This window comes from Poecilia formosa, unplaced genomic scaffold, assembly GCF_000485575.1.
Source record: "Poecilia formosa unplaced genomic scaffold, Poecilia_formosa-5.1.2 Scaffold196, whole genome shotgun sequence".
NCBI classification, from domain to species: Eukaryota; Metazoa; Chordata; class Actinopteri; order Cyprinodontiformes; family Poeciliidae; genus Poecilia; species Poecilia formosa.
The window spans coordinates 727,521-755,231 of NW_006800135.1; the positions used below are offsets into that span (position 1 = coordinate 727,521).

Sequence of the window (27,711 nt, forward strand, 5' to 3'; positions counted from 1 at the left end):
TCTTCACAAAGATTGCAGTTTGACTTTGTCTGCTAAAAACTGATGCTCTATAATGACAGAAAAGCCCACTGTGAGGCAAGGAAGGGAATGGAAAATAAAGAATTAAATGAGAAAGTATGACTTGATTCAGATGCAAACAACTCTCATAAACCATGTCTTTTCTGGATTATAGCATCTGTATCTGTAGAAAATCCTCTCTTGTAACATAAAATAAGGATGCCTCACTGTTTGCACTGTAAAGACTTTTTAATCTTGCTCCCTGAAATGCATGGTTAAAAGTGATTACGGTAAATTGAATCAGGTCTGATACACTTTCTTTTTGTCTATTTCTGTTCCACTCTTTCTTTCTGTCTGACTCTATTTTTTTTTGTTTTAGTTTCTTATTATTGTCTAATAAAAGCTGATTACCGCGTCAGCTTTTATTAAAAACTGTAAAATATTTGCCAACACTTAAGCAAACTTGTTTGGTTGTGTGAATACAGTGTTACAGGAATACAACTACTTAAGTTAAAAGCCTACAGGGTTCTAGAAACCCTGTAGAAAGTAAATAAATTAAACCAACATAAACTTTCAAACCACATCCATGTAATAGCTGTGCCCAAGTTTGTACCTTTCACACTAAAAAAAAAAATTCCCCAAACCAAGCTTGATTTGAATAGATTTAAATGTGCAACGGAGCCCAAGCTGCTCCTGTCGCTGTTGATTATAAATTTGCATGGCAGAGACAGAACTGATCTGTGAGCAGAGTCCTACATTACCTGTCAACGTCAGCCTGTGCGGGGTTGTTTCCTCTTTGCTTCCTCTTGCTTTATTGTCCGTCTGCGGCTGTTGTCTTACAGGTTTAACCCAGCTAATATTATAAATACAGGAGTAGTTATAAATAATAACTTAAATTACTGCAGCTGTTAAATTTTTCCTGAAAAAGTCTCACGCTAATCCTTATCTGATATTTCAACTTGTCTTCAAGCTATGTCTGAAGGCATGATGCAAAGCACATGTAGATGTATTGTAAATATAGGGATCTGTGTGATCTGCACCTCAGAAATGGAGAAGGATTTTCAGGTTTGTGTGTGGACGCTGGGTCTTTTGTTCTGTGTTGCCCTGCAATGACCCATTCAGAGTGTACCGCTCTCTCACTCAGCGAATTACACAGCTGAGCCTGGAAAAGTGTGTACTGAAGACCCTGACATGTCTGATGCATTTCTTGGTCTTCATTGTTTTCTTACAAACCTCTGAGGCCTTCTCTGGATTTATACTAAGATTAACTTACTCATTAATGGTTAGTCTGTGGGCTGTGGTGCTGTGGTGCAGTTGGTAGAGCTGTTGCCTTGCAGCAAGAAGGTTCTGGGTTCAATTCCCAGCCTGGGGTCTTTCTGCAAGGAGCTTGCATGTTCTCCCTGTGCATGCATGGGTTCTCTCCGGGTACTCCAGCTTCCTCCCACAGTCCAAAAACATGACTGTCAGGTTAATTGGTCTCTCTAAATTTTCCCTAGGAGTGTGTGTGCATGGTTGTTTGTCCTCTCTGTCTTTGTGTCCCTGCAACCAACTGTCCTTTCCAATATGATGACTGCACACACTGACATTGCGATGACAATATGTTTTAAATATATTGTGCAGCCCATACGTCTCAATGCATTTAGCTAAAAGATACAAGAATCCTGTAAGGTTTAATTGTTCCATCGTCCTTCTCCTCCTATCTACTTAAAGCAATAACCAAGCCCAGTTGCCATGACAATCCAACAGCTTGTTTTTCGTAACACCCCCCTCCCGGCAAGGATTTTACTGCCATCCCTGCTCCAAACCAGGTGGCTGCTTTCCTCTGAGAGCCCTTTCAAATTAAAGCATTCAGTGGAAAGACTTTAAAGCCCAGATCAAACTTCCATTCTCTCTTATCTGACGCTTTGATGGAGACCTTTAATGGCTTCCGTTGCTCATCAGTTTGTTTTTGTGTTAATGTGGCTCTTAAAACTTAAAAGGAAACTTTAAATGCGTATCCTGCTCATTTTTCAATTAAAGCAAGTATCAATGTTCTTTCCCTTTTTCTTCACGGGTTTTAAACTAAGCAGAGAAGCAAATGTTCCCCGTTTTGTTACGCAATTCGGTTTTCCTTTGTTGTAATTGAAACTATGCAGTGTGGACCACACTTCCGTCTCAGTAATTAATTTCTTCCATTCTTTTTTTTCCCCTCAGTTTTTCATCTGCGCTGTCACAGGGAAAAATATGAAAAATTGAATTGAAGGAGTATTGTCGTCAGAACCTTATACTTTAAATTATCCACACTTCTTCTGCAGGAAGCCTTGGGGAAATTCTACTGTTTCATACCAGTATAAATAATTTTGCTGTTTTTTGTCTTTGTGCTACTTGAAGGATCTAATAAAGAAGAAGAAACCCAATTTTTAGGAGCGTTTAGATGCAACACTAATGCATGTAAAATTCCAGAGTTTCTATAAATGGTGTTGCACATTAATCTGGGCGCATCTTCAGATGACTCAAGTGTCTGTATGAGTCTTCCCACCTGGCTAAATATTACATTAGCATGAAAAATCCAAGTTCATAACACTTTGAATTTATTAGCCATCAAAACAGTCCTTTGCAATATGAATACTGTGCACACTGACATTGCGATGATGATATTTTTGTGATCTATTGTGTACCCCTTCACGAGCTGTTTCTGTGTTTTATCTTCATTTATCTTTTTGTCTGATCACTCGCTTAAATGACTTTTGGGAACAGCATTTGACCAGAGGAGTGAACGTGAGTGTTGTGACCCACAAGCTTTTTCTGATGGGGTTTTGAACACAGTAAAATCATCAGATGGATGGATATTTGCTTGAAAATAATCTAGATATCCCTGAAGATACCAGTCCCTCCCAAAGAATAGTTCCCTTCATTCTCTTGTGGGGATGGAAAATGAGCTTTTGGTCAGTTGAGTTTGTCGATATAGTTCAAACTGTTTTATTTTTTAAGACTCTTTTCCACAGACCTCATCAATGTCTAGGAGACAAAACCTCAGACACTCTAGCAGCGGGTTCCATGGTTTAGTAAATCAAAAACATAGATTTGCAATAATTTTGCGCAGATGTTTTATTTAACGAGAGTAAACCAATCATAGGAGTCCGACCTACGTACGTGCTTTAGATCTGTTTATGCTTAAATACTCCAGATGTAAATGGTTGCATTATTCTTGCAGTTTGTCACTAAGCACTGCAGGAGTCTGCTAATGACCAATCCTTTTAAATCAAGTGGATTCAAGCAGGGAAACATCCAACACAGGATAATCAGTGGCAGGAATTGCTTAACACATTATAGGGAATGTTTACAGCTGACTTTAATATTCTGTATCGTCTGTGTCCTGTCGCATCAGCAAAATCACATTTATGTCTCATATCAAAGTCTTAAATTGGAAACTACAATTTTGTGTAATTTTGTTCTGATTAAATTGAAGATGCTTTTTTTGTAAATCATTGGGGATTTACAATAACTTCCTTGTTTGTTTCGGCGTTAAAATGGAGGAAAAAAATTCAAAATTAATTAAACTTGAATAATGGGCAATCTGATATTAAATAGAGTAACTATATATTGGATATAATAAGTAATAGTTGCGAAGAAGTGAGCAGCATTTTTGCATTTTTGTCTGACTTCCATTTTTATTTTCACTTCTAGGGGCCCAGTGGTTTTCATTTAGGAAACTACTTCCTTCCTTAATGACAAAATGTCCCTTTTGTTGATTTACAAGGGACAGAGTAAACCTTATTATGTGAGCAAAATGAGACTGATAAAGTGTCTTGTTAGTCAACATGAAGATTTCATTAAGTTCAAAAGCTTCATCCGGAAAATGAAAAAAGTCTTAAATAATTTTCAATGAACATGTTTAGCCTTTCTGAGTTTCACTTTATTCTCGCTGTCCTATTTGGCGTGCAGATGATCACACTGCACTGATTCGTTACCCTTGGTGCTATTGTTGTTTAGCCTCTTTGCCCTTCTCTTTTCTAACGTTTTCCACTCTTAACTGATGCGTAAGACATGCTTTTCCACATTCGTTGCAAGGCCTCAGTGAATTCATTCTGCTGGAGGCATCAGTACAATTGATGGCTTACACTCAAGTCCCAATTTGTTAATAAGGCAATTACAGGCTTTTTGCTTTTGAACAATGTTCAGGGCTTCCTGCACATAAAGGAATGACCAATTGCTCTAATGAGCGACAAGGAAAAGAGGTTTTAACTGCATTGCAAAGACCTAGAGTGGTCAATTGGATTGCTAGAACAGAAAACCACAGATAACAAATGAGGCCATAATGTCCTCTCACTACACACATCTGCTGTTTCCATTTGAAGAAAAATTCAATAAAATCATATATATGCAGTTTCTCATTTTTAAAATGCTGAATAACTTCCCAGAATCCTCTTTTTTGCATTTAATGCCACGGGGGAATATAGCATCTACAAACCTTGATATATTACCAAATTTATTTAAAATAATTAAATGTGCTTTACAGTACTAGGCTTTGTACTAAAGAACACTGAAGTCATACATCATCTCGCAGAAGTAATCAAAGCCCTTGAACATTTTCACATTTTGTCATGTTACACTTCAAACTTCGGTGAATTTTATTTAGCTTTCCCTTTAAATTAAACACAGATTGACTTTTGAAACCTGTTGCACATAACTGTATTTATACATTGGAGCTAGTGGTTGTACTGTCACAAAATGCGCAAAAGTTCTTACTTACGCCTGCTCTGCAAGATTTGACGTTTCGGTTCAGTGTTGGTTGACATAGTAATTATGTCTGTCAATAACGCTGTTGTCCATCTCTATATTATTTTTTCTTTTGGATGCCCCTCTTTTCCGAGCGCGGCTCCATTTCCGCTTGAGCAGCTAAGTGTGTCACAAATGTGGGTCACTTGTCTTCACTCCTCACTAAAGTCAATTCAGTTTGGTGAACTGATATGAAGGTATCAAATTTAAACAGCTTTGAGGTGCTCAGGGGCAAGACGAAAGGCACAGCAGACGGCCACACTTAAAATACCAGCTCCTCCCTGAGAGCCTTCCTCGACAGATGCATAACAGGAGGAAGAGGAACAACACCTGCCCCCTTACAGCGGAGACAGAGACGGATTTGGACAAACCCATTTTTAATTGTTCATCAGCAAAATACGAAAGGGCCATTAAAACCTTTCAAGCAGATTTCACTTTATAACCACATCATGGTTTTCTAATAATTACTCTGTGTGCATCAGAGGTTTCTGTCTCCTATGAATCCGATGACAAACACAATTATCTATGGTTTCTCTGACAGGAAAACAAATAAACTTTATCCGGCTTCCGAGTGGCGGTAAGCGGACTATGAAGCACGGCCACTACATCAGCATAGGGATTATTAGAGACTAATGTGCATTCTGATTTATTGAAATTTTATTTGTTTTTCAATTTTAGCATCCATTCTTAAGCCACCGTTCTTCAGTTTCTCTGCTAAAAGTTAACAGAATGATATCTTCTCTTTGCAAAGGTTTTTTGATGAGTTGGTAATTATAAAGATAACTTTTTTTTTTTCTTTAAGATTTTTTTTTGCTCTAGTGGCCATTATTTGATAGTTAATCGACAGGAAAGTGGGCAATGAGAGAAGGGGGAAGACATGCAGCAAAGGTCGCCAAGGCTGGCAATCAAACCTGCTACAGCCGCGTCGAGGACTAAAGCCTCCATATGTGGGTTGTGCTTAACCCCTGCGCCACTACAGCACACCTTATAAGGATAACTTAAATGTTTTTTTTTTTTCTTTTGAATAAGTAATACCACACTGGAAGTATTTGGTTCCACTGGTGCTGCTTTAGTTATTTTGTTTATGCAGCCAACATTAGGGAATATTTTTGCCTCATCATAGATGTGTTTATTACAGAACCTTAAGCAATTTTAAAATGATTTGATGTGCTGACTAAAGCAACCGTCTTTGCCGTCCGTGTATATCCTGTCGTGCCAGACGGTCTGCTGCTCTACCACATTTTGTTGAATGACTTTCAAGAGATTTTTGGCAGGTTAGTTTAACCATCTGCTCATCACTACCTCTGTAGCCGCTTGGCAAACTCACAGTCCTGTCAACATCAGCCATAAGAGGCAGGGTAAATGTGAAGAAAGCATCCAATGTCATTCCCTTTTTTCTTTTAATAAGGTAATATATCCAATTTTCTTATAGGTGTCCTTAACCGTGTCTGTTTAATGGTCAGAGTAATTCTAAAATAAGAACCTTAGCTTCCTGAACTGAAGGAAGATTCTCCCTCATATCATTTTAATAGCCTTGTCAGAATTCATCTTCTTTAATATATTTTTATAAAAGACTACATTTCTACTAGAACTGTAAATAATCTCTTTCACAACAAGCATGAGTTTTGATTACTCACTGGGTGTCCACAGTAAATACATTTGTTTGAAACTAACCATTCGCAACAATACAATTAATTGTTGTAAAAGCTATTAGGTTATGTTATACACTTTATATTTAGGTTTTTATGTATGTTTCCACTGTTTTTCCTCAGTCTTGCTGTCATAAATGTAGACAGGCCTCTATCAGAAACAGTATAACACGACTGCATTTCTGGTGCTGTAAGAAATGTCTTATTTCTTTTCACTGAGTCAACGCGCTATCTTCTGCTCTCTGTCTTTATCCTTCCAGCAGTGTGATTTAAAAAAGAGAAAAGGCAAGTGCAAGGAGAAGGGAAGGATCAGAAGAAAAATGTTTAAGAGTCGCAGAGAGAAAGAGAAAGACAGACAGATTTGCCTGTAGAAAGAAAATAGGAATGCATTTTTTTAAGCAGCCTGCTTTTGTCCTGACTTCAAAGGCCCTGCATTTTGCACTTAAAACACATCTAAATGAGGTTACATGAAGGATGAGAGCCAACACTGTACTGTACATGCCACTGGATTCGAGCAGAGCAACACATTGACACATTGCTCACTTTCAGCTTATAGAGTGACTATATATGTGGTAGAATTACAAATATCTGGACATTTTCATTTATTTGTGATCTTTTACTGTGGAGAGTAAAATATTCAGGTATAGGAAGAAAGATCAGGCTACGCTGTGCAGATGCCACCAGGATCTTCTGTTTTTTTTTTTGTTTTTTTTTTGTTTTTGTTTTTTTTTATAATGAAAGAAACAAAGTAGAAACTGCTTCAGCACTTATGAATGAAACGGCCTACATGAGGACCTACTGTGTTTGTATCTGATCTGTTATTCAATTATTCTGATTGATTTTCTCTGGGGACTTTGTGCATGTATTTTCAGCTTATACATTCCTGCATGTGTCACCCACTATTGAACCGGGGAGGTGGGATGTCAGATGTTTGTTCCACTGCAGCAGATAAGAGCGTCCCCCGTTGTGCCTTGAGGATGCCGAGGAGATGAGGAGCAGAATTAAACGATGCACTGGAGACTGACGGAGGGAGATGGAGGGAGAAATCGTGTGTATGTGTGTGTGTTATCTAAACTGCCATCTGCAGACTAGAAAGTTGCTGTTAAGATGTGAGAAGACAGGAGGGAGAGAAAATGAGAAGAAGCTGAGCAGGTACGTATCCATGAAGAGGAAAGGTGAGCCAAATGAGGAAGAGAGGCAAACGTTCAAAGACAGTGGAAGCAGAAATGTGACAAACAATATGATGGAACCCATGGAAGGAGGAGGAAGCCAAAATCCAGCTAAAATCATAACAAAGGCTGGACAGGAGAGAACAGCGAGCGATGACGGGCAGATGAATCAAACGGCTTTGCTTTCTTTGTCGTCCCACTCTTGTTCCCAGTTTTATCTGTCAGAGGAGCACAATCCATCCCGCGCACCTCAGTACACTCCATCCATCACTGCGCATACAAGTGTGTGTCCAAGATTTGATTGGTAAGTAAGGAAAAGTGTGACCAGAGCGAGCCCAGGAGCCGCTCACATCATCGCTCTCAGTCTTCAGGTGTTTCCAGTGACTGAGCACTGAGGACACTGCAGATTAATGATGGAGATAAGGTGGGATCTGTGTGTGTGGGTGTGTGTGTGTGTGTGTGTGTGTATGTGCAGTTCAAGCATACCTACCAAGGTGAATGTGTGTGTGAGAGCGGGAATTTGTACTCTTATGGATGGAACAAAGATTCCTGCAGCCTTTATCTTCACGCTGGTTTGTTTTGCGGAGCGTGTTGGCTGCTGATAGCCATTATCAGCTGTGGCCATGCTCTTGTTTTGCTCAGCCTCTCTGTTATTTCTACCATTCCCCTTTTCAGTCCCTCCTCTCCAGGTTTTCTCATTTTGGTCTTCATTTCTTCTGACCCCTAATCTCTTTGTCCTGTTCTCATCTCTCTTAAGAAAGTAAAAGCTCAAACTGATTAGCAAAGTCAAGCGAGCCTACCTTTCCATGCCTTATTTTCTACCCAAGTCTTTTTATCTGCACTGAACCACATCATAGAACGGCAAAATTTAATCTACATTTATATGCAAGTTTCTTAACAATTAGACTGTAATGGAACTGAGTTGCTGCAATTCCACCAAGATAAATTTTCTAATAACCTCATTATTTCTGCTGTCTGTAAATGAAGATTCTCTTGCTGATGAAGCGAATGAGTGGCATAGCAGTGTGCGCTGCCTTTGTTTCCCGCTAACAACTAGTGTGCTGCTGTTAAATAACAGGATATGATGTGACAGTAGAAACAATGGAGATGTGGTGAAAAAATATTTTAATATTTTTTATAAATCTGTTCTGGGGAATATTAATACATGAAAAATGCCTGAAATGTGGTTTGTTAGAGTTTGAGGGTACACACACAGGCAGTGAAAGAACAGTCTTCACTACATACATTTTTATTCTTCTCCCTGTCTAACTTGACTTGAAAGCACTATATGGTACACTACATTTAAAAACCAAAAACTCAAACAAAAGTATTCATACTCCTATAACGTTTGGCTTCAGAGGTTTAGTGAACATACAGCATCATGAAGACCAAATCAGACGAAAGACTGAATCGGGATGCAGTTCTATAAACCAGGGTTTGGTTACAAAACATTTCCCAAGTACATCATGCAAAGCGCGGTTCAATCAATTATCCAACATAGAAAGAATGCGGCACAATATGGCGGCTCCCACATCCCATCTCCACAGCTTGAGATGGAACAACAACCGAGAAATCTAACCTTTATGAAAGAGTGGCAAGAAGAAAGTCATTGTTGAATGAAATCCTTAATATGTGGAAGACAGAACAAACATTTGGATGGAGGTGTTCTTGCGAGGTTAGACCAAAATCAAACTTTTATGTCACTGCGTTGTGGAAAACAAAAGCTGCATAGCCTCAATGAACACGTTGTTCCTTTAAGTGAATGCATTTTGGTAGCTGCATCACGTTGAGGGGAGGCTTGTCTGTGGGAACTGCACTGGAAGTTTATGGCAGATGCCACAAAAGGCTCGAGATCTTTGTCGCAGGTTTTCCTCCAAAAGGACAGCAACCTTGCGCACACAACCACAGCTACAAGGAAATGATTTACATCAAAGCATTTATGGGTGTTAAAATGGCCCAGTCGAAGTCCAGACCTGATTCTTATAGAAAAACCTTACAAATTCCTCTTCAAACACTCTCTGACTGAGTTTGAGCTATTCTCCAGAGATTTCTGGCTTCTCAGTGTTAAACATTTTAAATCAATTCACAGTTATGAATGACGTCGTGATGATCTGTGACATAAAATTTTGTTAAAGTACGTTAAGGTTGTAAGACTGCATCCATATTAGTCAAATATTAATATCATTGCATTCATGGGATTGCTCTCCACACTTTTGAGATTATGCACTGTGCCTATATCAGACAATGCCCAAATGTAGTAATAGTGACAATTGATTGATCGAGCTTTGTGATTGGCTGGGAAAAAAAACAAAAAACATTCAATGAATACTTTTATTAGCACTTCTATTTAAATTTGCCGATAATGATCTTTTAACATCACAAATGTCTATTTTTGCTAAGAAACCATTTCCAATTACTTCAGAATCATAAGCTATTGAAAACAAGAATCAGGATGATTATTAAGCTGCATAACTGTTTCTAGGTCGAAACAGTTCAAGTTAAATGAAATGACCCTGACGGATCCAAGTGAGAGACACAGTAAAAGCTTTTTAAATTGTCAAGATATTATGAAAATGAGTCACAGTGTTCCTTTTTGATTAAATTACTTTAGCATTTTACACACAAAACAGTCAACCATTAAAGGGACATTGATAACTCCCACAAGTACTTGCAGCTACAATATTCAGAACAAAGCTGACTTATTTTCATACAGTCAAGTTAGTAGCTCTTCTTGTAGATGAAATGTCATCTTAATATTTTGTCAATAGAAGGAAATCAAGGATATGAATTTTTAAAAGCCTCTTAAGAAAAAAAAGTGTGATGTAAAAGCTAAAACTTAAACTGAAAATCCTTCCAAGGAAAGAGACTTTTTGTATTGTACAACTATAAGTAGAAGCAGGTAAAAAAAAGCATATTTATGCTAAATGCACATTGCTCTTGATCATTGCCTTATGCTTAAGGTTGCTTAAGATTATGGGAGTTCTGTTTTCTTTTAATAAGACAGTAGCAGCTTTCCTTTCCCACCTCTTTAAATGTCACAGAATCAGCAGAGGCAGATAAAACTGGCTTGTGATGTCTCATTGCTTTCACATGTACATAGTCTGAATACAGCACATATTCCCTACCTGAAAATAAAAAGCAGTACATATTTTTTTTTTTTCAAAAGTCAGGAAACCAAAACCTGAGGCAAAATAGAGGACATTTAAAGTAAACAAGATAGATGCTCTTTCGTCTGTTTTACTCAAGCACATCAGGTATGTAACTTTATCACTGACAGGTTGTTGGAGTTGCTCTATTGCAGCATTTCTCAAAGTCAAGACTTTGGTCTGGGTCCGCTCTGAACAGCATGTCAATCCAAACCCAGCTGACGGTGCAGAAACTGAGCTGAATCGTGGAATTTGACATAAAAATGCTGAAACATTACAACGGCTTTGTGACACAGAGTTAACCGTGTGTTGGTTACCTGAGCAAAGAACAACGTCCAGAAACTTTGAAGAAATAAAAGGACAAGGGAAAAGAAAACCCTCGTACTTGTTACTGTTGTTTGTCTGCAAATTATAATAGATTTATTAAACAACTGTGGATCACGTTACATTGTGTAGACAGTTTGTGTTTTATGAGAATAACTTTTTTCATTCCTTTCATGTAAAACTTTTATAACAAAATCCTTAGGGATAAGTGATGGGTGTTTTGGGGAGCTTTACAAAATTATTAAATTCCCAATGAATTGGGGTTAATTTTTAAACCATCCATCCACTGTCTTTGCCACTTTTATGTGCAGAAGGCATTGGCGTTTATTTTGTAGTGCATGGAATTATTGAAGATAAAAATGGAATTTACTAAATAATATGTCCTGTTTAAAGAAATATACAACTCACGTAAGCTGTTCTTAACTTATTTATTTCTTGGTTTACCTCAGTTGTTTAGCTATTACTTGGTCTTGCTGCTCTTTAAGTTCAATTTATTTACTTATTTATGTTCTCTTCTTTTTTTTTTGCAAAGCAATACACTTTTATATGTTGAGGAATGAAAATGGTGGTCAATTTTAAGTTCAAATTTCTTAGAAAGTTAAGAGTTCTCATTGCATTTTCCTGCCAGAAATAAGAGCAGCTTTGAGTCACTACTAAACAGCTCAGGCAAGCACCATTTTTGCTTTGCTTGTGAGCTGTAAACAAATATAATAAAAAGATTTGCTCATCCCCAGGGTTCTGGGACTTTTAGCCTCACCCAGAAATCACATTTTGATCTCTGACCATAAAGTTTGCAAAGCCCACTTCTATAGGAACCTATGAGTGGTGTAGCAGAGAGGATGCAACTCTTAAACAAGTTCAAGTACAACTCTCCATGAGCCACTTCCCCTCATAACAGGATGTTTCCAGGCAGCTGAGTGTCAGTGGAGGACCACTTACAGAGATGGGCACAGCACCTGCACAGCTTTAGTGTCTTTTGTTATATAAAAGTAATAGCTCTGTTTATGATAACGGGCGTCACTTCCATGGCAAGGATCTTTTGACCTTTTGACTAAGAAGCTGTGAAAAGAATCTATATTGAAATATGGTTGTAGGATATATTCTTGCCTGTGTAACGCAGTCCCTGTCTGAATAATTCATTTACAAGTTATGTTCCCAGCCACAGCATGAGGGCATTAGGGGTCCTCTTCATGTTATACCAGTTTGCATAAAGTAGTTAGTGCATTTATTTAATTCAAGGCCTGAACATTCATCAGCTGATGGATAATAACGTTTTTTTAATTAGAAATGCAATTAAAGCGATGCACATTGATTTGCTATGTTTTGACATCAGGCGGTGTGACAGCTGTGTGTACTGTTGGGCTCACCGACTCTGGAGCAGACATCTAACCCTTTATTTTCTGTACGTATTTTCACCTTTGCCTTCCTTCTGCCCTTGCTGCATTTGTGTCTTGTCTGATTCTTTTCTCGGCAGAGCTTTAGATCTCTGTTCAGCACATTCTGAACCTGCAGGCTGTCAGGCTTGCTGTTGGCAAATGAGCAAGCTGACCTGTAGATGTCATCCTCCCTACTTTTCTGGTATAATTCTCTAAATCTTAGACTTCCACCCCATGTTTTCTTGACGTTTTCTACCCTTTTCTGTACCATCAGTTCATGCACTCACCACTTGTACCAGTAAAGCTGTGAACAATTTTAGCTTCATAGGGCTGATAAACCTTCTGTCATCCAACTATCAAGCTTGCACGACCACTGTATATTGTCAGACAAGATTTATGTAAAGTGATCGGCTGTAGTTTTTGCATGGAGACAAATAAATTACACCAAATTTCTTTAGATTCGGTTCGTTTTTCAGAAAAAATATGAATACTTTTAACAAGGTCAAAATTTTGAGCATGATATGTTAACTGAAACAAAAAAATCTGTATTTTCTCTTCTTTCTTATGCACTTCTTGTTACTGTGCACTATTTTATTTTATATTTGTATCATGTTCGAATAAAATTTCATTTCATTTCATTTCATTTCAAAATGTTTAATTTAAGCTCAAATATCAACATACACCCTCACTGCTGTTTGGTTCAACACTCTTCAGCAAATTGTAAAGAAACTGTCTGTTTTGATCTAATTATATCTATTTTACAACTTTTGCTGTATGTGTATGTTTTTGGGATCCTTGCTCCAGTAGACAATCAGTAGACAAGTTCCAACAATCTAGTTATTGAATTGAAGTGACTCTAGAAAATTTGGAGGTAGTCCTCTCAATTTAATATTTCCCTTGCTCTGCCCAATTCACCAGCATCATTGGCAGCAAATCAGTTCTGTAGCATTATGCTGCCACCACCGTGCCAGATAAATGATACAGTGGCCCTGCATCCTCTCATTGTGGTTAAATAGCTTAATTTTCCTCTCACCTTCATCCGCAGTGCAGCTGCTTGTCCATGGAGAGAGCTGAAACTTTTAAGACTAAGATTTAATCAAGATTTAATCTGTCGATGTTGGAGCCAGGGTTTGTTCTCCCTCTCGGTTCATAATGTTGTACAGTATAGTGAGGCAGCTTGACATCCATGTGGGACAGCTATGGTTACATGCTTGGACACACTTGGGTGTTTTTCAGCATGAAAATGACCTCATATGCACATCAACAGTGTCTCTGGAATAGATACTGTAATAACAATAAGTTTCTGGAATAGCACTGACCACAGCCCTTCTTAAAAGCTTTGTCTATGCCAGAAAACCAACCAATTTAATGAGCTTGGCAAATTCTGATGAGAAGAGTACAAAAAAAATTAAATGTGAGTCATGCCTGGCTTGTGTTAATGACTACAAAGTGTATACGGTTTCACTGTAATTTGTGTGTGTGCATATTTTAGCCGAAAATTTTAATCTTGTGCGCATTAAAGGTCCATGTCTGTTCATTAAGTTGTTCCTTCCTCAAAGACAAAAAAAAAAATGCAGTATTTTAAAGTAAAAAAAAAAATTAGTATGACATTCATGCCGACGAAGAGAAAACATACACAAAGAGTTCGAATAGAAGGAACGTTCTGTCTCAAAACGGGTCAGTGGAAACGGTCTTGCCACTTGTTGTGCGTTTCATTTTCGGAGGAAGCTCGTTGCAAACGGTGCGTACCGCTGCAGACACAAACAGGCGTAGAAAACAGCGCCTAAGGCCAGTGCAGGTTAAGCATGTTCATTAATTTCTGTTGTTTCTCTCCCCGCTGGCCTTGCTTCGCTTCTTGGACGTGCCGTGGTTCTTAATAGGCTTTCGAACTGCGCTCACAGTTTTTGTTGCACACAGAAAGGCCCAGAGAGCTGGAAGGAAATCAGAGACCGTGCCACAAGAGGGAGAGTGATGAATAGAGATGACTTCAGTGAAAACATAAAGAACACATGTCCAAGAAATTGGAAAACAAAATAATAATAAATCCATCTCCGAGAATCAAAGTTTGAACTTGTTTGATTTTAATCAAGTTTGGCTTTAATTACCCTACTACAAAGTAAAAAGATTCAGTTTTTAATGACATCAGTGAGAGTTCACACCCTTAATCAAAAATCAGAGCTTGATATCCTGGAAATGGTGCAAAGAATATAATTGTGGTCACCCACATAAGATGCTTGTGACCCATACAGGCTGTTTACCGTTTTTTTTAAGTCAACTTTAGAGGCTAACAGATGACGTTTAGCCAGATTAAAGGCTGTGTTAACTCTGCAGGGCTAGAAAGCACAAAAAAACAACTCTATCAGCAAGATACTTCCTGAAGCTCCACGGTTGCACCAAGACCCCCTGTGGAGCTTCATCTCTCTAAAGAGACTTCAAAGGCAGGCCCAGTGTAGGTGTTAACCTTTGACTCAAAGGCTCTTTCTGGTCAAATGGGAACAGATTAATTGATGCTAAACATGCTGCAGTAAAGGGAGAGCTTGTACATCGCATCATTTGAAGCAAATATTCACATCATCTTAAATATCTGCATCTAAAATGGGCCAACTGGAAACTTTTCCTGAGAAACCTTGTTGCCTCTGTATGTCTGTTGTGCAGATAAAAAATAATAATAATTCACAGTTATTCAATATTACTTCAGGATTTATTATATTTGTGATATTGTAACAAGAAAAAGGATTAAGTGACGTTTGTTATACCTGCAACTATTTGTGTTTTTCATATCTTCCAGGCACTTTCATATGTGAAAAAGATAGAAACGTGAACTTATGTGCTGAGGACTCGCACTATATATGCATCTGCAGATAAGGAAGTATGGTCAGGTGCAATTTTCCACCCACCTCACACAGTTGATCAGATAAACATGTTGTGGCTTGAAATAGAGTCAGGCGCCCCTCCATTGGCTCTTGACTCGTCAGATAATGCTAAGGGAACTCATGGTTGACTCTGGTTAATTTTCCACCTCATGTCCTGGTTTCCTTTTGGAGAGATGGAGACTATGATAATTCAGACTGATTTAGGAAGTGGTTACAGAAGGAAGGTACACACTGCAGTCAGGGCGGTTGCACTTTGGGTATTTTCAGTGCCAGAAAAAAATGCCAACAAATTTAGAGTATGGCTGAATAGATAGATCAATGGTGCATTAAAAGAGATATTAACATTTATTCTTTCAAAGCTTGGTAGCTAATTTATGGAGGGATAGTCTTCAAATTAAAGTTAAAGCTCGAGTTCGTTCAAAACCATTATCCCAATGCAATAAATTGTGCACCAGTGTTGCTAAGGACCAAATTTAAAACAAGTAGTGGTCTAAAGTGGCAGGAAAGATTTAGTCTTATTTAATGTGAGAGAATGGTAAGACTATCTTTTATTAGTACATTGCTTTAAAATATGTAATTTAATTACATGTGGGGTCAATGTTGAGATGAAAAATGGAAACCTGACTTGTCGTCAGCTAAAAATGTATTGGAGAAAAAAAAGTTGTGTAGATCAAAACAAGAGACACACTGCTTTCCCAACAAAAAGCCACCTGCTTAAAAAGTTATTTTTAAATAATATGGAAGTTATTTAACTCTTAACTACTGCAGTGGACCAGGGTTTGTTTCTTTGAAAAGCTGTGTGAGAAGGGTCCTTAAGAAACTCTGAGAGATGAAAGAGCGAGGCTTCAGAGGGCCCAAGATGGGACCATGAGTGACCTTTCTTAATTTCATCTTATGGTTTATGTTTAAAGCGGACTTCGTTAAGGTTCGAGTGTCAACAACCACTCGCACAGCTGAGTCCAACCAAGCTGTTGCTACATCAAAGCCTCATGCAGCTGAACATTGTTTGTTTAAAATATTTTGCATCTATCTATATTTCTGCATAGTTAACGGGAATATTTATTGCACGTCATTGTATCTGCACTTGGGAGTATTTGCAGAACTTGGGAAGCTTATTCTATTTTTGTTTTATGCATTTGCTGAGCAGTGTCTGTCTTCACTGAATTCCTGTCATATGTCCTAGGATTTTGAAGCTATGTGATTAATACAACCGCCTTCTTTACTTATGCACGGACACGCTAATATCACGGACACCATGCACAGGTGGTTGGTGAATTTGAGAAGGGTTCCTCAAATCATTTCAACCATCCATAGTATCGTTAATACATATTACATTTTCCTTTTACTCTAAAACAGCTTTGAAACCTTTAAAAATCCGTATTTAAAGTATAAATCTGTTTTCTGCTGCTTTTCAGGATACAGACCTGCTGGATATTACGTACATAAAAGATGCCAGAAATGGAAAGTGCACTAAAACACCAAAGGTAAGATAAATGATTTCTGTTGTTTACCATGTCTGTGTATTTTTGTTTTGCACTAAACTACTAAATAAAGCCAGAAAAATAACCCCAAAAACCCTTTGTAAAAAGCCTTCAAAATTGACCAATCCTTCAGTGTAGTAAGATGGCTGCACAATGAAAGTTTTAGAAAAAACAAGCAGTTTGATTACATCTATTGAGATGTAATTGTTCTTCTTTTCTGAAGGACAAAATAGGAAAGACAAGTGAAAATGCCATTTTATTAGTGTGGGAAAATAGGTACCAACATAAACTTCTATTATAGAGCATTAATTAAAAACTTAAAAACAATTAAATCTTTTTTTTTTTTTTAAAAAACAAAGGTACATGAAAATCTCAATATATCTTGCCAGTGAGTAGCTCTCCAAAGCTCCCCCTTACAAACTGAAGCAAAAAATGGCATCTTCAAGTTGCACAGTCGCCATAACAACCACTTATTTTAAGACTTTTGCAGATTTCTTTATCAGGGGTGCAAATGTTACAGTGATGATGGTGTAGAGATTAAAACTTTTTTCCAATGTCTCCCTGTGAAACCACATTGTTAACATGGTTATTTTTGCAGAGAAAATGAATTTCATGTGTAGGTGTCAGTCTGACCATGAATCACACACTGTCTGCATCTATATCTAGCAAAGAGTTATAAGAAGATGAGACTCAAATAGGTTCAAGCGGATGGAATAACTGATATTCAACAAGGAGCTCCTGGTTTAAATCAGGAAATAGCGCTACTCTGCTGGTGGTGGTGTTGAAATGAAACTAAAGATTGTGACATCCTGGAGTGCATAATGAAAAAAATAAATACATTTTGAATCTTCCCGCTATGTCCATAGCTTTGTGTGTAGATGGTAAGTACCACAAACCTATACAAACCCATTTTGTAGAGGCGTAGCATGACAATTCACAACACTTAATCCCCACCTCCCAAAAAATGAAGTTGCAGAAAGCTTTTGGATGTTGCATTCATAGGTTGAGTCTGGATGGCAGCAGCTTTATAAGGTTGACTCTGCATGAAAGTGAGGTGAGTGGAGGTTGATCGGAAAGCACCTTGTGAAAGGGAAGTTTGAGGGAATGAGAAGATTCATGCATTTCTAAACAGCTTACAGAGAGATACTGCAAGAGAGAAGGCATGACCATGTGACATGTTTCACTGTCGAAGCATTGGAAATCCATTACTAGGAGATGAAGCAGTTGTGGACCCATTGAAATGGGAGCACCGATGAGACAGTGTCTCAGGAGTTCATGAGAGGAGGAGGGGGAAGAAAAGGGGGGCTTTTGAGGAGATTGTTGAAGATGAAGGCAATTTCAAAAGAGTCAAAGCAAAGGCTGAGAGATTTTTCCTTTGGGTGCCGGTTCAGCAGAAGGCTATAGGAAGGATTATAGGAATGAAGGACGGACACAAAGAGATTATGTGAGGTCAAAAACAGATGTGAGTGAGACACATATGGCACACTTTCATGTTTTTTTTTTAAACATCTCCTTCACACTTCTTAAAAATCATGTTAAAATGAAGGTTGTGAGAGGATTACTGGAGAGACTGACCCCTTTACACATTTTCCTTTTGAAGTGGGTCCTATTAGTTGTACAATATTACATATTAGAAAAGTGAAACAGTGAAATTTAAGACACTAGAAGATGCACAAATATCACAGTAACTTAAGATATTTTGAAGGTAAGCTTAACTTATTTCATTTCTGCTTTTTTTTTTTCAAGATTGTGATTTCTCTAGAAGACCTAGAATCATTACTTCCAGTAGATACAGAGGCACAATAAACCACTTCACTCATCTTCCATCAATATCTTACCCTAATGCTCTCACTGGTCGTCACATAGGTGCACATTATCCAGCTTTGCTGAACTTCACACTTGTATTGCAGGAGTAACAAGTACCGTAAAAGAATGAGTCTCCTTCTTAACATCATTGTCAATTCCATGCTACAGCTTTTAGCTTTCATCAGAGACACACTAATGAGGACTGCAGAGCTTCAGTCAGTCATTTGGAAACAGAACTGGAACAGATTTGTTTGGCAGCTGAGGAGCACGGACAATGTTTATCTTCACATGACTTTCCCTTGAACAACTCGTCAGTTTCTCGGCCAGAGGCCTAAATCAGGGACTTTGACAGAGTCCTGTGATTATTCAGTTTTTTAGTTAACAGACCAAAGACACCATCATCATCATCATCATCAGCACATAGAAGTGGGGCCTTAAATCAGATCTGATGGTAGGAACTTTGCTACTTGTCTCTCCCCTTTTTTCTCTGCCTATTTATTTCTTTTCTTCTGCAAATAGAAGCCACTAGTGTCAGAAAAAGCACAGATATAGATATAGGCATAGATATTTAAAAATATGGTTGAAAAACAAAAACATTGCATCTCATTTATATTATATATAGTGCTCTGACTGCTGACTTCATAAGATGAAACTGCAACAGTTAAAAGGAAAATCTCTTTTTTTCTGCAACAAGTCAGTTTGACATAAACTGTCCTGGTGTCCAAAGTGTCATTTAGGAAGAAAAGATACAGACTCCATTTTCCAGTTTGGACCCTCTTACACCTTTGTTGTTTTCTCTTTATTTTTAACCATATGGCAAAGATTACAAATTGCTGACTTACCCAATTCATTCTTGAGCTGAATAAAAATCGTATTGTAGATTATCCCTAATTATTCACATCTGCCAAGCTAACACTCTCCCAATTTGTCAAATATCCCAAATATTAAATTACAAAGCAGCAAAAATAGTATAGATAGAAAGAAAGAGAAAATGATTACCCATTCCTTCCAATAAAAACAGATATTAGGCATAGAAAAGGCTGCTGAAATAAAAAAAAAATAGACAAATTAGAAACTAAGAGACTGGAGCTTTTTTTTCTTTCCCCTGCTCTGTTGTCACCATCTGCTTCTCTCTGATTTCACTTAGGAGCTGCTGTAGCAGCATTCATTTATTTATGCAAATTAAAGAAAAGGACCACACTCACTGGAGCGAGATGAGAGGTTTGACTTATGATGGCATGTCGACAGAAAGCTTCAGAAGTGCTTTTATTGTGCCTCTCGAGGGTCCTGTGTCTCAGCTGACTGCCGCCAGACTTGGGCACCGTTATTACCAACAGATGAACCTGAAATGAGCTCCACATGAAAAGGCTTGCTTTGTTTACATCTCTTTATATCGATCTTCTGTCTTCTGGAGCTTCGTCTCCAGAGGCTCAAGTCGTCACGTATTATTTTTGAGCAACATCCGAATTTCTGCCTGAGCACCATCGCGCTTTGGAATGCACTAGTGTGTTCACTGGCTTGTCGCAGTGTGTGAAAATCTCGCCTGACCTCACATGAACTCCCGCCACCCTGCCCACCGGCTGCTCCGGCTCCGTTGTGATTCATGCGTTCGCCACCTGAAGACGGGCAAACGACGCAAACGCACTCCGCGGCAGGAAATGCTCGCTGTTATTCCCATTCCGATTACGCTTCCAGAAGCGCATCCTACACGGGGAGCAGAAATATGTGGGCTGGGGAAAATAATAAATTGGGAGAAAATTGGAGTTCTTTGTTTAACAAAGCAGTGGCTGTGGCTGCTAATTAGCATGTGTCCTCCCTCTGTCTTCAATAAGACTGATAAAAAAGCCAGTTTCAAAAAGAGAGGAGCTTTATATTTGATAGCTTCCTAAATAAATCACACATGCTTACGTTGGTTGATCAAAGCACAGCACCACCCGTCATTAATTTCATGTAGACGCAAAGTGTTGACAGAAAATATTCCAAAAAATGCTGAAAATTTGGTTTTTGATGTTAGCTTTTTAGGACATGAAAATCTTAATTAAGCACCTTTCTGTCAACTAATTACACTCTCACTAAAGTAGCCAATTAAAGAAGTTTTCTATTAGCACCTCCATACTGGCAGCTTTTAACAGTGTGTTGATTTTAATGCCAGAAATAGAAACCTTTAGCATTGATCTTAGAAAAGCTGTTGTTGCATCTCCTCTGTATTTTCCAAATGATTTCAGGCCATAATGTTAAAGTCAGGGTGAGAGCTCATAAAAGTCTGCAAATGCCCGAGAGGTTATGTGACGTTACATTAAATCAACAAATTAGTCTGTTCCTGCACAACATGTTCCCTTCTCTTGAGCACTAACCATAAAGTACATCTCCGAGCTTTTATGAACTTCTTACATTAGAGCTAGCTTAGCTTTGCTATCTCAGTGTGGTATTTTACACATGTGTGAGGGTATTGTTACCCTTCTGCTTTCAGGAGACGTTCTGCTGCATGAATTGAGGATAAAAAGACAATAAACATTTGAATATCTTGGGTACAGTAGTTCTTTAGGGCACACATTTATGCTAATTGCATGGGGGCATAGGACTAATACTTTACCTCCAAGTTTTAAGATCAGTAAAAACTCTGCAGTAGGAGGAAGTACCCTCTTAGCATTACTGGTAAAATACATTGACAGCTCAGATTTTCACCCCACACAGTGCAGACAAATATAAAAACTGGTTAGCGTAAAGTCGAATCTTTCTAGAAATTAAGTTCTGGTGAAAAACTGTTGAGCAAATAAGGACGAAAAGTGCTTTCTTTGAAGAAAAACTTAAAAACATCCAAAATGAGTAATGCCGTTCTTTATTCCTTTTTAAAGACGCATGCCATGCCACGCAGGAAAGCCTCCTCCTCTAATAAGCTGTTAGTTTCCTTCGTCTCTGACTGTGAGGTGAGAGAAAGTAGCTGCTACCTTTGTTGCAGTCTAACCTTACAACAGCAAGGGTTGCTTCTTAACAGAGAGCAGCTTGTGTGTCCCTGAGAATGTAACAGGATCTGGGAGAGGCCAGCAAGTCTTTATCACTCCTGCTCTGTATGGCCAGCCAACTAAAGCTCAATCCACCACAAGTACCAGGGAGTTTACTGAAAATACAAAAAGCTTCTGTCGGGTTTGCAGCTAACAGGCCGATTCATTTCACATCCAAAGCAGCTGTTTTTATCAAATGTTTGAATAGTGATTAAAACATACTCGCAGTAACCATGCAACGGTGAAACGGCGTTGTCCTGGCATTTCCTTTTTGGACCGTCGACCTCTCAGAGACCCGTGTTTTGCAACAAGATCAAATAATTATTTTCCTTTTCATGTTCAATAACGAGCACATGAATGCTTTTAATCTTTGTTTTGTGTTTTTAAGATTCACAAAGCTCTCTGTGTGCCTGTTTATTCCATCATCTAATCAGTCCAGTGTGTATTGACCGGGAAGAGGGTCACAGCACGAGCCTCAGCTGCAACAATCACAGCCTCTCATATTCATTGATTTAAAGAGTGGGCAGGTCCTCTGTGTGACCCTGGACAAGACCGCACTGTAAAAAAAAAAAATTCAAACTGCATGAAAATGTGTGAAAAAATGAGCGTTGTTGTGTAGTTGATAGGGAAAAGGGGAGATATGCTTTGCAACAGCCTGTCATAAGAAGAAAAAAAAAAACAAGCCTTTTTTTCCTCTTGCTATAAAATTATGCCTGTGCTGCTGATGCCAAATTATACGATATGATGGATTTTTACCAAATCCATTAGGGCCATATTACAGACCAGCCACTCAGATGACAATTGATTTACTGTTCTCTGTATCTGTGCATGTGCATAAAGCTATCTGGTGACGGTGTTATTTTCAGTATATGCCAAAAATGTAGTGTAATGTGTAGCACTAATATAAATGTAAACCTTCCCACTGTCACATCTACCAGTTCAGTCCCTGGTGTCATTCACACAGCAGACACACAGTTATATAAGATCCATTCTACCGGCAGTGATGAGGTTATCTTTATATTTGTATTAGGACTGTCTTAAATGTTAAAACACAACCAAAGAAAAAAATATCTGACAGCCAGAACCATTTTCAATAAAACAGATATAATATTATTCAAGGCATTGGGTTCTTCCTGTTAAAAATCAGATAAATATAAGCAACAACAGCAAGAGATAGTTTTGTCTTAATGAAGGCTAAACTAATGAGTAGTAGGCATCTATTTAGATTTAAAAAGAGTTTCCTGCATAGCAAGCTAGTAGATAACATAATACTTTCTAGAACTGTTGATATCCCTGATAGAAGTCTGTATCTTGGTTTAATTTCAATAATTAATTGGAAAACAGGTTTGGCAAAAGGATCTAGTCAATTCAGATGCATTCAGCAACAGCCTGGTTCAGGTTCCGTGTTTCCGGTCATGTTGTGTCATGTTTTCTTTGCTGAGTTTTGGATAGACTTTTGGTTAATGCTCATCAACATCAGTTTGAGTCTACAAAAAAAAAATTAAAGAGATTCTATAGCATTTCCTCTACCAATACTATGTTTAAGATTAGTTAATTCCTCTAGTACTCAATAGAGGAGTAATGAGGGTTGCTCTTCTCCTCCCCCTTCTCCATTTTTAGTGGCAGACTTCTGCATCCTAGGTGTAAAAAAGAGCGTCATCATCGCACAACCTTCCTCCCCACAGCTGTTAGACTTTAGACCCATTGCTGCTTCCAACAAACTCAATAAGTGTTTCCATGTTTGCTGTTATCCATGTTTTTCTAATTCCAAGTAACATTGCTGCTGTTGTTTGCACAACCTTGCTGATATTTGCATAGTTTTTACATTTCTTGTAAATAGTGTTGCTGTTCTCTGTGCACAAATATGCACATCTTTTTTTGAATGTTAGATAACTTTTTTCTTATGCCGCAAATTTTCTGTTTCTGTACACTTTTATATTTCAAATATTTGTACACCTTAGTTTGAACATGCTTGCTTCTCTTTATCTTCATAAATAATTACAAGGTAACTCAGTGTAATTATTATATTTTGTAAGAAGCCTTTTACAAATGTTCCCTATGGTAAACACTGTGATATTAAATTTTTAAACGATTCTTTAAAGAAAGCCATCCGTCCATTTTTTTTTTTTTTTTTTTTTTTATCAGAAGTGCAACAAATACAACATTAGCCAATGAATACAGTTTTTAAGATGAGAAAATATTGGTGGCTGCTTAAATTAAAATCATATTAAGATATAAAAAAATATTAAGACTTTAAGGCCACCAAGGTTATGACGAGGGAAAGAAATTGTGGGGGATATGAATGAATAATAGATCATTTGTTGTTTTTCAACTTGTGTGTTTAGCCACGAAACACTTTAGGAGATAAACACACTAAACGTTCTGAGAGTTTGCAAGTCTGCATGCTCTGCTCTAACCACACACGAGGCGGCACAGACACAACCCTACTTACGTCTCTTGGCGGTGAGGGTCACTATCACAAGCTTGCGTCGCATTATAAAAATATGTATCGTCTCATCCCATTTGGCTGTCTTTACTGCTTCATAGTTAGTCTGTCACTTTCAATCTGACACACGAGTTAGTTCAGTCGGTGCCAATATGTGAAGAAGAGATTGGATATAATCGCTCTTTGCCATCGTTTCCATCTGCGGGTCTGGCCACAGGGCAAATGGCAGGTTGTGGTAAGAGGTGATTAAAGTAAACGGGCACATTGACTGATGGACTTTCATTAAAGAAACTGCATCCATTCGTCATCAGCCATGGGCAGGAAATTGATCAGCTTCACGGATTGATGTCGGCTCCCGGTGAGCAGAGGATAAGAGCAGAGGCAATGTTGCAAAGAAGAAAAGAAGCGGCGAACGTGATGGAGCCTGATGGGTTTGGGTTTGATTCTTCAGTCAATTACATAGGTAATTCCCACACACAGATGAATTCCCCCAAGTGTGAAGCAGGCCATCTCATTATCACCCACTGAGAAATCGAAGGCGACGTCTGCAGCCTCTCTTTGGACCTCTGAAGGAGCTGTTCTGTTCCCAGCAAAACACAACAGTGAGCTGGTGGATCAAGATGAATGAGCAAAATCTTGACTGAATGAATGAGCAGTTGAAATAGAGTTGAGGAGGATCAAAAAGGAGGCTGGTATCACATATGAAGCCAGATATTTACTGTAAAAACTCCAGAAGCAGCATGGAAAGAAGTCTTCTGCAAATCTGTATTCTTTGTTTTGCATTGATTTAAAAAAAAAAAATGTATAACCTTACAAATGTGCAGTAACATCCAGAAATGAGAGGTAATTTTAAGATTTTCTCACAAGTGTGTTTGATTTTGTCTTTGTTAACCACATTGAGAATTCTTTTTCCAACTCTGCACTCTGGCTGCCTCTAATAGAAAAGAAATGCCTTTCAAAGTGGAACAGAAATGATACACAGTTCAGTCTCCTTCACTCTGATACCCCCAAATAAAAACCAAGGCATGTAGCTGTCTTCAGAAGTGAAACAAATTAGTAAAGAGATTACATGTGTGTAATTTAACTGCAGCTGTGTGTGTGTGAAGGCCTTAGATGTTTCTGGGGGATCATTATTGAACAAACACCTTATATGCAATAATTTACATGATCTTAGAGTGCATTTTTATTTTCACACACAAAAAAAGTTTTATTTACAATTAAATGATTCATTTTTTTATTTTTCTTTGAGCATCTATCAGCTCACATAGTCGATTATTGAACATAGCTGTGCAATATTAGGGTTTAAACAAATGCAGCGCCGGTCTTTTGGGCTCCTGGCACGCCGTCGTTCTTTTCTTTAGTCACCATGCTGGCGTCAGTCTGTTCTAGTGGGACTTGGCACCCTTCTTCAAGTCACTTGATGCCTGCAGTGAAATCAGATGTGACATTTTGTTAACCCAGCAAACAGTCATCCCAGTGGAAGAGGAGCTGATCAAATAAGAACCAGCAAAGGCAGCAGCTCTCAGACTAGCCCGTGAAGTTTGATGCCAGTTGAAAGTCGGCGTTTTGTTTCATAAAAAAAACTAATACAGACATAAATCCATGCTTCGTTAAATTCCAGGTGGCAGGAACATTTCGGTCCACACTCGGTGTCTAGATGGAACAAACCCGGTCATGTTGTTTTGTTATTATTCATTCTAGTCACCAGGTTCAAACACGGTTCCTTTCATTTTAACAAACCTCAGATAAGTTAGGTTAGTTATCTCTTTGGGTTGTCAGTCCTGCAGACTAGAGCAGACATTAATCTTACCATTCATTTGTGTGGTCTTGTCTTCAGACAGCTGATATTCTAAAAATACACCATCAGTGGCATTTGGGGGACATTTCATTGACTGGTCTCGATGCGACTGTTCTTCCATGCAGTTCGATCATCATCAATATATTGAACAACTGAGTGTTTTCTAAGTCAGGTGGGGCTCCTAATTGATTATGTGAATGCCAAGTGATTTAACCTTACAAACTTTTGATAAATAACACTCTCAGCTCTGTGCTGTTGGTTTTTATTATGGCCACATTGTGACTGAGAGGACCTGATTTTAAATGAGCTTCTCAAAAGGTCAATCAATGTAATTATGTTGGATAATTATCCCTCTGTAATAACAGCCGATAAAATTACACCAAAACAACAGTGGGCGCATCATTATTCACAGCATAGTCTGTTGTGTTGTTGGACCTGATCTTATGGGAGCTAACTAGAGGAAAAAGGGAGCTCTTCCTTCGAAAAGAGAAGATTAACCTCTAAGACGAACTCGTGTACAAATCTCTACACTCTTTGTTTCTACGTAAACGTTTATGTCATCTCAGGATCTTTTATGCACTGACATCTAAAATCAAAATGAATTTGTCAGCCATCCTTGAACAGGTTAAAATTTTCAGCAGCTGCTGCACATCAGTAAATATTAGCATTGAGAAAAATCAAATAAGATTGACAGTATACAAAAGTTAAAGTTATTGACATTTGATGGATTTATTGATGATAAAAAAAAAAGATGTTATGATTCAGGGTTTTCATCTAGTACATATGAAGGAACTGATCATTAGTCATGTAGGACATTTGAACACTGTAAATTTTACAGCGGAATTGAGTTTTCATTGGAAAAATGTGATTTCAGTGTGACAATATAAATATGTGTGGGAGTTGTTCTGTCTGAGCTGCCGATGTGTTTGGGATCAGGTGGAGTATTTTTAGGGAATTACTCGGCAGGCGTCTTGTCTAAGGAGAGTATTAGAAAGAGTTTAAAAGTGGGTTTGTGCCCAAAGGTTCGCCCTTAAAGGAGCAGAAAGAAATGTTCCTTCGATACTCTGTAATGTTGTCATTTTTTCATCTAATTAAACGGCATCTCCCCTGAATCTTTTAGGTTTAAAGTCATTTTTAAAGAGGTCAAATGTACATTTTTAATTGGAGTTTCTTTCAGATAATTTTATTATCATTAGCTGTTAGAGGTAAACTTCTTGGTTTAAGGAAAATTAGAATAATAATAATAAAAAAAAACTTCAAATATTGTGAATTGTGATTTTAGCAAGCTATGCTTATAAAACTAGGCAGAAATTTAAAGAAAATGTCATGTGACTAACTATGTGCATTATTATATTTTTCTATCCTGGGTGCGACCACTGTTGCATGGCAACAGGGTTTAGTTCATTGCCTGGGTTTAGTTCATTGCAGTCTTTCTGCAGAGACTTTGCATGCTCTCTCCACGTGTGCCTGGGTTCTTTCTGGGTACTCCAGCTTCTCCCCACAAAAACCACTGGTCACTCTGGATCATTATTATGCAGGTCTGTGTAACTCTCCAGCCCTCTCCAGACTGAACTTTTTCATTTCCATTTTGTCTCATGTTTCCAAACATAATCTCTAGATGTTAGTAGTGTTGAGAAGCAAACAACTGAAACGATTCAAATCTTTATCCGAGAATTTTAATCTAAATTATTCTGGCAATGATTACGAATACTATTAAGGCAGCTTTAATGAAAGAATATTTGCAACCAGTAAAATTGCAAATATCTCATTGTTTTTTAAAAACCAGACTTCAATGGCAGATAACGTAGTATTGCAAGCAAAAACGAGTTACTCTCGTTCTTTTCCCCTCTAATTTGTTCAGATTTAATTGCAATGATCAATATCTT

The 27,711-nt window shown here is 38.0% G+C and overlaps 1 protein-coding gene across 2 annotated transcripts in view; it reads left to right on the forward strand.

The window, feature by feature from the left end:
• Positions 1–27,711, forward strand: part of LOC103148043 (1-phosphatidylinositol 4,5-bisphosphate phosphodiesterase beta-1) — a 178,230-nt gene that overhangs the window by 79,957 nt on the left and 70,562 nt on the right. For both annotated transcript variants that reach the window (XM_007566656.2, XM_007566655.2), the window contains one exon: positions 16,708–16,776. In XM_007566656.2, coding sequence (XP_007566718.1) covers positions 16,708–16,776 — 69 coding nt within the window. The remainder of the gene's footprint in view (positions 1–16,707; positions 16,777–27,711) is intronic.